At 47.6% G+C, this 12,028-nt stretch overlaps 1 protein-coding gene across 13 annotated transcripts in view; it reads right to left on the reverse strand.

Annotated features, from left to right (window-relative positions):
* Positions 1 to 12,028, reverse strand: part of diaph2 (diaphanous related formin 2) — a 705,396-nt gene that overhangs the window by 638,296 nt on the left and 55,072 nt on the right. For 9 of the 13 annotated variants that reach the window (XM_090198584.1, XM_090198577.1, XM_090198581.1 and 6 more), the window contains 2 exons: positions 9,162 to 9,266; positions 2,016 to 2,036 (listed from right to left, as the gene is read on the reverse strand). In XM_090198584.1, coding sequence (XP_090054710.1) covers positions 2,016 to 2,036; positions 9,162 to 9,266 — 126 coding nt within the window. The remainder of the gene's footprint in view (positions 1 to 2,015; positions 2,037 to 9,161; positions 9,267 to 12,028) is intronic. The other 4 variants (XM_090198585.1, XM_090198582.1, XM_090198578.1 and 1 more) reach the window with 1 other exon arrangement.

A 12,028-nucleotide genomic window follows, 5' to 3' on the forward strand; every position in this document is an offset into this window, starting at 1 on the left:
CTTCAGTTCCACCACCACCATGACGACTGCACAGCTCTGGGACGGTTCCCTACAGACCTCACAGACCCTTCAGATCCCCCACCACCACCACGACTGCACAGCTCTGGGACGGTTCCCTACAGACCTCACAGACCCTTCAGTTCCCCCACCACCATGACGACTGCACAGCTCTGGGACGGTTCCCTACAGACCTCACAGTACCTTCAGTTCCCCCAACACCACGACGACTGCACAGCTCTGGGACGGTTCCCTACAGACCTCACAATACCTTCAGTTCCCCCACCACAACGACTGCACAGCTCAAGGAAAGCTCCCTCGGAAGCCCTGCGCTGACAGCATGAACATTTTGAGTCCGCCAGGCAGAGCCGAAGCTAACCGTAGTCACGCCGGGCTAACTGACTTAAACGTCTCACTTGACTGGTACTTTAGGTTCTGAGTGGAGCTTTTAGACTGACAGCTTCCTCAGTGTTAGCTTTTTGTTAGCCTGATACACGGGCACAGATGTGTGATTCTGACGGAGGGAGAGGTTAGAGAGGATGCAAAATGTTACTAGCACACTGAGTTTGGAGAAGCTTCCTTGGCAAACATTCAGACTGTTCCAAACTTCAAAGTAGACCTCTGCTCTCGGATCAACAGTTCTGATACACCTCTGAACCCTGTTCCTGCTGATCAAGACGAAACATCTTCGTTCATAACGTCGTCTGTAGAAATCTACTTACTCAGCAGAAATAACCCAGCGCAAAATAACAGTTTGGCAAACAAACGACACACAAAACATCTGTCTGTAGAGCGAGTCAAACAGTGGAAAGGTTTGTCTGGGCCCATCAGTAGAGCACAGACCAGGACTTTGTCCCAAATGGCACCCTACTCACTAGGTAGTGCACTACTTTTAACCTGGTCAAAAGCAGTACATCATATAGGGAATAGGGTGCCACTAGGTGACAGCGTACTGGCTGGTTTACCTTGTCCTCGTTCCCTCTAAGCCTGTAGGCCTCCTTAATCCTGAAGGCAATAAAACACCATTCAAGGTGACAATTCACGCTAGCAAAAAGCAATAAGAGGGCTTTTTTCCCAAAAGCTTTGCCCAAAAAAACAGGCTTGCCTCCTCACAACAGGCAATAGGGCTCCACTTTGTGATAAATTGCCAGAGCAGATCTGCAATTACCGTATTACAGTGGCAGAGAAATGAGGAAGCGTCACCAGCCCTTGGACAGTGTATATTTATACAGATTATTGGGGTTGGGTTAGTGGTGGCTAGTGAGGGAGTGACAGCAACAACAGCTACATTTCTGAGACAGGGGTGACATCCCTTAAATGTTGTGAGATTGAGACAAGGGGTTTTCAAATGTATTGTGGTGAATACCCGGCCACTAAATTAAACCAGCTTCAGATTTCTGGAAGGTTGAGGAAAAATGCACTTAATATATTTTCCACTCTTCAATCAGTGTGTGTGTGTGTGTGTGTGTGTGTGTGTGTGTGTCTGTAGTGCAATCTAATTAAGTGACGCATTCTCTCAGTGTGCCGTCTCAAGGAAAAAAAATTAACACAATGAAAGCCATTTAGATGCAAAACGTTCCAATAAACAGATTAGATTGCAGATTATCATTATTTGCCTAAAAACTATTGCTCATCGCTGGTATTACAATATTTAAATGCTAATACGGGTTAGTCTACAATCCATTTCAAAAAGAGAAACGGCTTAGACCAACAAAAGGGCTCCCTTTGCAAGGCTGTATAATTTAGAAATCCCTCATTGGAAAATCTTTTCAATTTACATGTAAGAATTGCATAAACAATTTAGAGCCTTTCCAAATCACAGTCTATTAGCAATATCAATGCAGATTTTGTTGTTATTAAAGCCATAAATATGATGACCTTGCGCATTCAGGGACAAACTACCTAGAATCTTTTGAAAGGGGAATGGAGAAGAGAGGGGAAGGGGGCAGGGAGGAGATGGAGAAAGGCACGAGAGGAACACGACTCACTATGCGTAATAATATAAAGGGTGTACTTACCGTGACTTTGCTCCCGGTGATCTGCATGCAGCAGTCAGCGAAGAGGAGTTAACATGCAAAAAGACAACGGCACAATCATTAGTAGGCCAAGAATTACCTGCCAACTGTAAGAGGTATCAACAGCACCTTATTCTGACATAACATAGGCTACACACACTACTAAACTCTCCTAGCTGTACCAAAAGATCATGTAAGACAGTGTCTGTTCGTTTGGCAACCAATATGGAGTGTCTAGTTCACTTGACCTCTCGTGACTCGGCCCCTATGCAGTGTTAGGGTTGATAGGGAAACGCCCTAATTGTCTTTGCGCTTGATCGATTTAGCACAGAATTAACCTCTACAACGACAGTTTGTCCATGGCTAACAAGGTTCCCAAAGCCAAAACCAATCAGCTGCCATCTGCGCTTGACTTCAGGTGTCAGACTGAGCGACTCCTCGTAGCACCTTGGAGCCCATGTAGTCAGCATGATTTCTGGAGTTTAACCTTGTTATCTGTCAATAGTGGTGGGGAATTGGGAGCGTTTTTTCTATTACGGCGGCGGCGGCGCTGTGTCTCGCAGTGGGAGGGTGTCTGTCAGCCCAGTAAATGTATTCTAATCTGCAGCTGAACACACCTCTCTCTCGCCAGCCAGCTGCACTCCGAGAAGCACAGCGCAGTGCGCACTGATCACAGGAAGTTACAAAGTCACTGCACATCAAGTGAGGGAAAACAGTCACCATCTCTGCCTCTCTCGCTTTTCTGCTTTCCTTCACTCATTCCCTTTCTCTCGGCAGTCCTCCCTCTCCCTCCCGGCAGTCCTCCCTCTCCCTCCCGGCAGTCCTCTCTTTCTCCCTCCCGGCAGTCCTCTCTTTCTCCCTCTCGGCAGTCCTCTCTTTCTCCCTCTCGGCAGTCCTCTCTTTCTCCCTCTCGGCAGTCCTCACTTTCTCCCTCTCGGCAGTCCTCTCTTTCTCCCTCTCGGCAGTCCTCTCTTTCTCCCTCTCGGCAGTCCTCTCTTTCTCCCTCTCGGCAGTCCTCTCTTTCTCCCTCTCGGCAGTCCTCTCTTTCTCCCTCTCGGCAGTCCTCTCTTTCTCCCTCTCGGCAGTCCTCTCTTTCTCCCTCTCGGCAGTCCTCTCTTTCTCCCTCTCGGCAGTCCTCTCTTTCTCCCTCTCGGCAGTCCTCTCTTTCTCCCTCTCGGCAGTCCTCTCTTTCTCCCTCTCGGCAGTCCTCTCTTTCTCCCTCTCGGCAGTCCTCTCTTTCTCCCTCTCGGCAGTCCTCTCTTTCTCCCTCTCGGCAGTCCTCTCTTTCTCCCTCTCGGCAGTCCTCTCTTTCTCCCTCTCTGCAGTCCTCTCTTTCTCTCTGCAGTCCTCTCTCTCTGCAGTCCTCTCTTTCTCTCTGCAGTCCTCTCTTTCTCTCTGCAGTCCTCTCTTTCTCTCTGCAGTCCTCTCTTTCTCTCTGCAGTCCTCTCTTTCTCTCTGCAGTCCTCTCTTTCTCTCTGCAGTCCTCTCTTTCTCTCTGCAGTCCTCTCTTTCTCTCTGCAGTCCTCTCTTTCTCTCTGCAGTCCTCTCTTTCTCTCTGCAGTCCTCTCTTTCTCTCTGCAGTCCTCTCTTTCTCTCTGCAGTCCTCTCTTTCTCTCTGCAGTCCTCTCTTTCTCTCTGCAGTCCTCTCTTTCTCTCTGCAGTCCTCTCTTCCTCTCTGCAGTCCTCTCTTCATCTCTTATTCTTTATCTCCCTCTCTCATTATCAATCTCTCTCTCTGTCTTTCTCTCCCACTCTCCCATTTGACGCTCGGCTTCACTCACCTCCATCAGCATTTATGACGGCAATAATGTCACTTTTAACTGTGTTGCCGCTTGATCATGTGCACTGTGCTTTTCACCATAAATCCACATTTCCCCAGTCGTCCTCTGATGAATCTAGCATGTCATTGTCTAACGTTGAGGGATTATGCTGTCGGGTTATTATTGGGAGATTTGGGACCTTGAATCACATAGAGGCAGGGACAACTGGGAACTACTGCTGTCTCCAGCGTTGTTTTAACGTTGACAAGACTACACGGTGAGAACATTAAACATGTTTCTCTTCAGGCTTGCTGTTTTGGCGGCTTGACCAAACAGAACAGACATTATCTAGAAGAAAAAAGCAAGTAGATGTGTCAGGGAGGAGCTTGAGGAGGAATAGCACTGAGTGTTTACATCCATTTCCTCGCGCAAGGTAACACCTCGTTCTCGATAAAACCGTGATAGAATTCCTGTCAGTTCTCAGAGGAAAAAACACGACCTGAAGCTAGTTCTAATAATAATTGAATGCTTGGTTATTGTATGCTAACGGGGACCTCTAGCGTGCCATTATAGAACAACTCCCTAGTAAACAAACTTCTGAGGGAGATGTCATCTTATCAGGAGTGGTAGTATTTATTTATATTCTCCTCTTACTGTCATTACCATTAGCATCCTTTCTCATGGTGTAGGGAAAATACAGGGTTTTATTATTCACCAGACCAGATAACAGTGTGACAGCAGAAGATGAAGGCCTTGATTCTCTGACGAATTGTCAGGCTTCACTGAGAGAACGGGGCGGCACATTGGTGAATGATTATTGGTCAAATCCCTTTAAGATACCAGGACGTTGATTTCACATTGTGTTAGTACAAAGGCAGCAAAATGGCTACTCAAAACATTTGAACTAGTTTCCCCTCAAGACCCGACCATCACACTCATCCCCATCTCATCATGAAACACTGAACATGTTAAACTGGAACAGGGAAGTCATCAGCAAGGCGAAAGAGAAGTAAGCAAAGTTGATGTTTTTCCAGCACACTGGGAATAGAGGGGAAATGATTGCGTTAGCGTGAAAGGCATGCATATGTCAGAATGAAATCAAATTAAAATAAAGAGAGGGTAGAGAAAGAAAAGGCACTTCATGCTTCGTTAATGGTCAAGGACCGCCACACTTGCTGCAACAGCTGCACTTCATATTCAAATGACCAGGGTCAACGCCAATAGAAACATTCTCGTTTAAAAAGACATGGTGGGCATACCAAATGGCACCCTATTCCCTATGTAGTGCACTACTTTTGACCAGTGCCCTAATCTTAAGTAGTGCACTACATAGGGAATATGGTGCCATGTGGGACAGTCATCTTTGTTTTGTGTTGGGGGGTAATTTGAAAGGCTCCCACAGAGGCACCCTGGTAGTATATGGGAAGAGTTCTCCATCTTGCTCGGTGATAAAGTAGCGAGGCAGCAACGTATGAAAAATACAACTCTGGAGAGGAGCCATGTTGGGCGAGAACAAACAAACTAATAATCAACCCTGTAGTCCCATTAGCTAGCTAGTATTTTTAGCCTAATAGCTGCAGGGAAATATACTCCAGTATATCAACACGCTAATGGTCACTGTTCATAGAAGACTGATAAAAAACTATGTGTTGGATGACATATTGCATTAATAGATTTGGGGAAGAAATAATTGCAACATTATCCAGAACAATAAAGGATACTAGCTCTATGTGCTGAGTCTCAAAATGGGTGCTTTTCAGGCAAGCAGAAAAAGCCACATGATGTTGGGGACACATTTGTCGCTCCACCAATATTTGCACTTTAAACCTTCATTCTCAATGCAATCTGGTCCACATACTGTGCTGCACCTGAAACTTAGAAGGGATAGACTGACTTACAATTTCACATAGATGGATTTGAGGTATTGCTGGGAGAGCTGATGGAATTCTCTATTGCCCTCTCAAATGAACCCTTTCTTCTCTATCTACATAACCCATAAGGAACAAGCTAAAATATAGATGGTACACAGACAGCTCCCATTCTACTGATGCCATTCTACTTTATATATTTCTATGGCCTCTATTAAAAGATAAGGGGCAATGATCCAGTCTAGAACAGATAGACACACAGGAAAGAGGTGACTTGGTGTGTGATTGAGAGAGTCTACGTTATTAGTACATTTTCCTGCAAACGTAAAAATTATGTTGGAAGCAAGCAATCGCGCATACAAAGAAGACCCTAAAAACTGCGATTCCATAGGACAGCGATCATCTTTGGAAGGGGAAGAGAACACCCAAAGATTGAATAAGGCACATCATATTATTAGCTGTGAAAACACTCCACCACAAGATCCCCAAAATTAACCCAAAATCTTGAAATGGAATGAAGATGTTGTCACAACATACCATGTTAATGTCAAATCTAGCACCACGCCCCATTTTCACTCCATCAATCAGAAAACCACCACCAAAAATCTGCCTTACTCAAGCACCATCCTTGGATGTGTAGTGCACTACTTTTGTAGCCCAGCCTACCCTACCAAAGTAGCCCAGCCTACCCTACCAAAGTAGCCCAGCCTACCCTATCAAAGTAGCCCAGCCTACCCTTCACCTACAGGAGTCTAATTCGCCAGTGTAATTCTATGTCTTCCTTATTTACAGAAACCAGTGGGATGGATTGGGTTTCTAACAGGGTGAGGGGATTGGCTCTGCCGTGTTGAAGACAGGCACTTAGCACACATAAACATATCTAAACTCATGTAAAACTGGTTCCCGGACCACTTCTACACTAGATTGGTGTGTGCCTCGCTTTGTCTGTGTGTGTGTGTGTCTATATTCTATCCTGACATGGTTCTGACCGGCTCCCACCTACAGGGCCTATAGAATGTGAGGGGGTAGGGAGGGCCCTGAAATACAGTCCTCGTCCCTTTCACCCAGACAGAAGCGGCTGTTCATCTGAATAATATAGTAGTGCTCACAAAACATAATGGTCCCGGTAAAAAATTCAACCATCTCTGATCATCATCATTATTAATAAAGCCAGTTAATTACCATAACAATGAGAGAGGTAATAAATTATAATGTCAAAGGCCAGCGGAGTCGGAGTGATTTAGACGGGAGAAGAAATCACTTTTCCTTTTGTGTTGACGGGAGTCTATCCTCAGTAGGGGCCCTAAACTTCATAAAGAGAATAGGAGAATTCACCCTAAAACCCTGGGATTACCCTCAAACGCACTGGGTTTACTGCTCTTATTGGTTTTGAGTGATGAAAGTGTCATGTTTCAAGATTATGCCGCTTTGGGACAGCGATGCGTTCCAAATTCAAATGAAAACTGGATCCCTCCCCAATATTAAGCCACTGAGAGTTACGGTTGCTCTACATCAAAAGTGGTTTATAAGCATTGCTGGAAAAAAGGTTACAAATAAATAAAACTGAGGCGGCAATCAGAGATTGGGAGCTTGGGCAAGGAGAGAGACGGGCAGGTTAGTTAGAGTGACGGGCAGGTAGAGAGAGAGACGGGCAGGTAGAGAGAGAGACGGGCAGGTAGAGAGAGAGACGGAGTAAGAGTGATGGGCAGGTAGAGAGAGAGACGGGCAGGTAGAGAGAGATGGGCAGGTAGAGAGAGAGACGGGCAGGTAGAGAGAGAGACGGAGGGAGAGTGATGGGCAGGTAGAGAGAGAGACGGAGTGAGAGTGATGGGCAGGTAGAGAGAGAGACGGAGTGAGAGTGATGGGCAGGTAGAGAGAGAGACAGAGTGAGAGTGATGGGCAGGTAGAGAGAGAGACGGAGTGAGAGTGATGGGCAGGTAGAGAGAGAGACGGAGTGAGAGTGATGGGCAGGTAGAGAGAGAGACGGAGTGAGAGTGATGGGCAGGTAGAGAGAGAGACAGAGTGAGAGTGATGGGCAGGTAGAGAGAGACGGAGTGAGAGTGATGGGCAGGTAGAGAGAGAGACGGAGTGAGAGTGATGGGCAGGTAGAGACAGAGACGGAGTGAGAGTGTGATGGGCAGGTAGAGAGAGAGACGGAGTGAGAGTGATGGGCAGGTAGAGACAGAGACGGAGTGAGAGAGTGATGGGCAGGTAGAGAGAGAAACAGAGTGAGAGAGTGATGGGCAGGTAGAGAGACTGAGTGAGAGAGTGATGGGCAGGTAGAGAGAGAAACGGAGTGAGAGAGAGAGAGTGATGGGCAGGTAGAGAGAGAAACGGAGTGAGAGAGAGAGAGTGATGGGCAGGTAGAGAGAGAGACGGAGTGAGAGTGATGGGCAGGTAGAGAGAGAAACGGAGTGAGAGAGTGAGAGAGTGATGGGCAGGTAGAGAGACTGAGTGAGAGAGTCATGGGCAGGTAGAAAGAGACGGAGTGAGAGAGTGATGGGCAGGTAGAGAGACGGAGTGAGAGAGTGATGGGCAGGTAGAGAGACGGAGTGAGAGAGTGATGGGCAGGTAGAGAGACGGAGTGAGAGAGTGATGGGCAGGTAGAGAGACGGAGTGAGAGAGTGATGGGCAGGTAGAGAGACGGAGTGAGAGAGTGATGGGCAGGTAGAGAGACGGAGTGAGAGAGTGATGGGCAGGTAGAGAGACGGAGTGAGAGAGTGATGGGCAGGTAGAGAGACGGAGTGAGAGAGTGATGGGCAGGTAGAGAGACGGAGTGAGAGAGTGATGGGCAGGTAGAGAGACGGAGTGAGAGAGTGATGGGCAGGTAGAGAGACGGAGTGAGAGAGTGATGGGCAGGTAGAGAGACGGAGTGAGAGAGTGATGGGCAGGTAGAGAGACGGAGTGAGAGAGTGATGGGCAGGTAGAGAGACGGAGTGAGAGAGTGATGGGCAGGTAGAGAGACGGAGTGAGAGAGTGATGGGCAGGTAGAGAGACGGAGTGAGAATGTGATGGGCAGGTAGAGAGACGGAGTGAGAGAGTGATGGGCAGGTAGAGAGACGGAGTGAGAGAGTGATGGGCAGGTAGAGAGACGGAGTGAGAGAGTGATGGGCAGGTAGAGAGACGGAGTGAGAGAGTGATGGGCAGGTAGAGAGACGGAGTGAGAGAGTGATGGGCAGGTAGAGAGACAGAGTGAGAGAGTGATGGGCAGGTAGATAGACGGAGTGAGAGAGTGATGGGCACGTAGAGAGACGGAGTGAGAGAGTGATGGGCAGGTAGAGAGACGGAGTGAGAGAGTGATGGGCAGGTAGAGAGACAGAGTGAGAGAGTGATGGGCAGGTAGAGAGAGCGACAGAAAGGAAGCAGAGCAGGTTAATCTCATAATTCTGTAGCGTGTTGGTAGAATAGAGTATGTTATTTTTCATGCCCACTAACTACTACCACACTGGGTGAGAGTAGGTTAGAACGGTTACAATACAGATATAATGCAGAAAGCCCATTGGTTTACAACAAGGACTTACAGATTTGGCGGTGGCAGAGATGTACTGTACAACCATCTCTCTCTTGGTGCTCAGGTCCTTCCCACGCAGGGGGGCTTTACGCTCCTCATTCAGGTTCATGTCCTCCTGAGGAAACAAACACAGAGTGAGGACAGATGAATACGACACGTAATGGGAAGTTAAGGTTATTTAAAATCCATTAAGACTCCAACTCCATTGACTGAAGATTTTCTTAGTTGAACTGTCCTACCCAATCAGAACCCAAAATCTAAACTTGTTTAACTCCAATGTTTGTAAACAAAGTAAATTTAAACAAACAATATATCGCCTAAAAACATGGTTAAAACTATAATTGTGGGCCTCCTGAGTGGCGCAGCGGTCTAAGGCACTGCAGTGCTTGAGGCGTCACCACAGATCCTGGTTCGATCACGGGCTGTGTCACAGACCGGCCGCGACCGGGAGACCCATGACAACATGGCAACGTACAACTGGCCCAGCATTGTCCGGGTTAGGGGAGGTCTTGGCCGGGATGTTCTTGTCCTATTGCGTTCTAGCGACTACTGTGGTGGGCTGGGCACATGCACGCTGACACGTTCGCCAGTGGTACGGTGATTCCTCCGACACGTTGGCGCGGCTGGCTTCCGGGTTAAGCGAGCAGTGTGTCAAGAAGCAGTGCGGCTTGGCAGGATCATGTTTCGGAGGACACATGGCTCTCGACCTGCGCCTCTCCCGAGTCCGTACGGGAGTTGCAGCGATGAGACAAGACTACCAATTGGATATCACGAAATTGGGGAGAAAAAGGGGTAAAAAGTTGTAAAAAATATTTTAAAAAATTATATAACTATAATTGTGATATCATAGATGGTCAGTCCTTGCATCCAAATGAGAGTAGTACAGGGGGGGAATCGGTTTTGTTATTGTTTTAACTGCTGATTGCTGCTTTAAAGGATGTCAACACTCTTCACTCAAATGGAAACAGTCAATGATTCTCCCACTGTTTGTTGCTCTTAAAGATGCAGTCCTTAAGCAATTGGGCACGAGGGGGTTTGTGGTATATGGCCAATATACCAAGGGCTGTTCTTATGCACGACGCAATGTCTACAGGCCTTAGCCGTAGTATATTCGCCATATACCACAAACCCCTGAGGTGCCTTATTGCTTTTATAAACTGGTAACCAACGTAATTAGAGCAGTAAAAATACATGTTTTGTCATACATGGTCTGACATACCACTGCTGTCAGCCAATCAGCATTCAGGACTCGTACCATCCAGGGTTTAAAGAACAGGGCGGGGGTCTAATCTAAATGCTGGTTGGTTAAAACCGCATTCCAGCCGGTATCTACTCTACAAGTTGCCACCGGCTAAATCTATGATGTTAAAATGCCCATTAACTCTGTTCCATCTGACTGCGCAATCCACTGTCTCATCAGCCCAGCCAGGCAATTTATAAACGTCATCTCCACTATAAAAAGCATCTAGACATTACCTCATGTCTTTTAGTCTCTAAAAAGCAACAAGACATTATCTCACATTACTTTTAAACTAACATTTAGTTTTCAACAGTGGAGATATGTATAAACCTTGCGGTCTGGTCTCTCTGACATTTGCAACTTTGTTTCAATATTCAAATTCAATCTCCAGCTGTCCCATAGTAATGAACGTGTCAGGAGTCGGGATGAGAGACAGACAGGCAGGCAGCTTTTCTCAGCCAGTCGACATCATGAATCAGCATAATTTTTATGGATATACAAAGAAATATAAGTAGAAAATAGGTAAAAGGTTTGCAGTCTATCCAGCTTCAGTTTGAAGTGATTGTGTTGGCCAGTAATTCAGTCTCTCATCAGGACACTGCTGTTTGAGAGCTAGCCAAGCCTCTCTATAGGGTTCTGTCCTACAGTTGAGGGTACACAGTCCCCCCCCCCCCCCCTCTCTATAGGGTTCTGTCCTACAGTTGAGGGTACACAGTCCCCCCCCCCTCTCTATAGGGTTCTGTCCTACAGTTGAGGGTACACAGTCCCCCCCCCCTCTCTATAGGGTTCTGTCCTACAGTTGAGGGTGCACAGTCCCCCCCCCCCCTCTCTCTATAGGGTTCTGTCCTACAGTTGAGGGTGCACAGTCCCCCCCCTCTCTATAGGGTTCTGTCCTACAGTTTGGGTACACAGTCCCCCCCCCCCCCTCTCTCTATAGGGTTGTGTACTACAGGTGGGGTACACAGTCCCCCCCCCCCCCTCTCTATAGGGTTCTGTACAATAGTTGGGGTACACAGTTCCTCCCTCTCTATAGGGTTCTGTACTACAGTTGAGGGTACACAGTTCCTCCCTCTCTCTATAGGGTTCTGTACAATAGTTGGGGTACACAGTCCCCCCCTCTCTATAGGGTTCTGTCCTACAGTTGAGGGTACACAGTCCCCCCCTCTCTATAGGGTTCTGTCCTACAGTTGAGGGTACACAGTCCCCCCCTCTCTATAGGGTTCTGTCCTACAGTTGAGGGTACACAGTCCCCCCCTCTCTATAGGGTTCTGTCCTACAGTTGAGGGTACACAGTCCCCCCCTCTCTATAGGGTTCTGTCCTACAGTTGAGGGTACACAGTCCCCCCCTCTCTATAGGGTTCTGTCCTACAGTTGAGGGTACACAGTCCCCCCCTCTCTATAGGGTTGTGTACTACAGTTGGGGTACACTCCCCCCCCCCCCCCCTATAGGGTTCTGTCCAACAGTTTGGGTACACAGTCCCCCCCCCTCTATAGGGTTCTGTCCTACAGTTTGGGTACACAGTCCCCCCCCCCCCCTCTCTCTATAGGGTTGTGTACTACAGGTGGGGTACACAGTCCCCCCCCTCTCTATAGGGTTCTGTACAATAGTTGGGGTACACAGTTCCTCCCTCTCTATA

This window comes from Oncorhynchus mykiss, chromosome 14 (genome assembly GCF_057628025.1).
Source record: "Oncorhynchus mykiss isolate SJ-2025 chromosome 14, ASM5762802v1, whole genome shotgun sequence".
Lineage (NCBI taxonomy): Eukaryota > Metazoa > Chordata > Actinopteri > Salmoniformes > Salmonidae > Oncorhynchus > Oncorhynchus mykiss.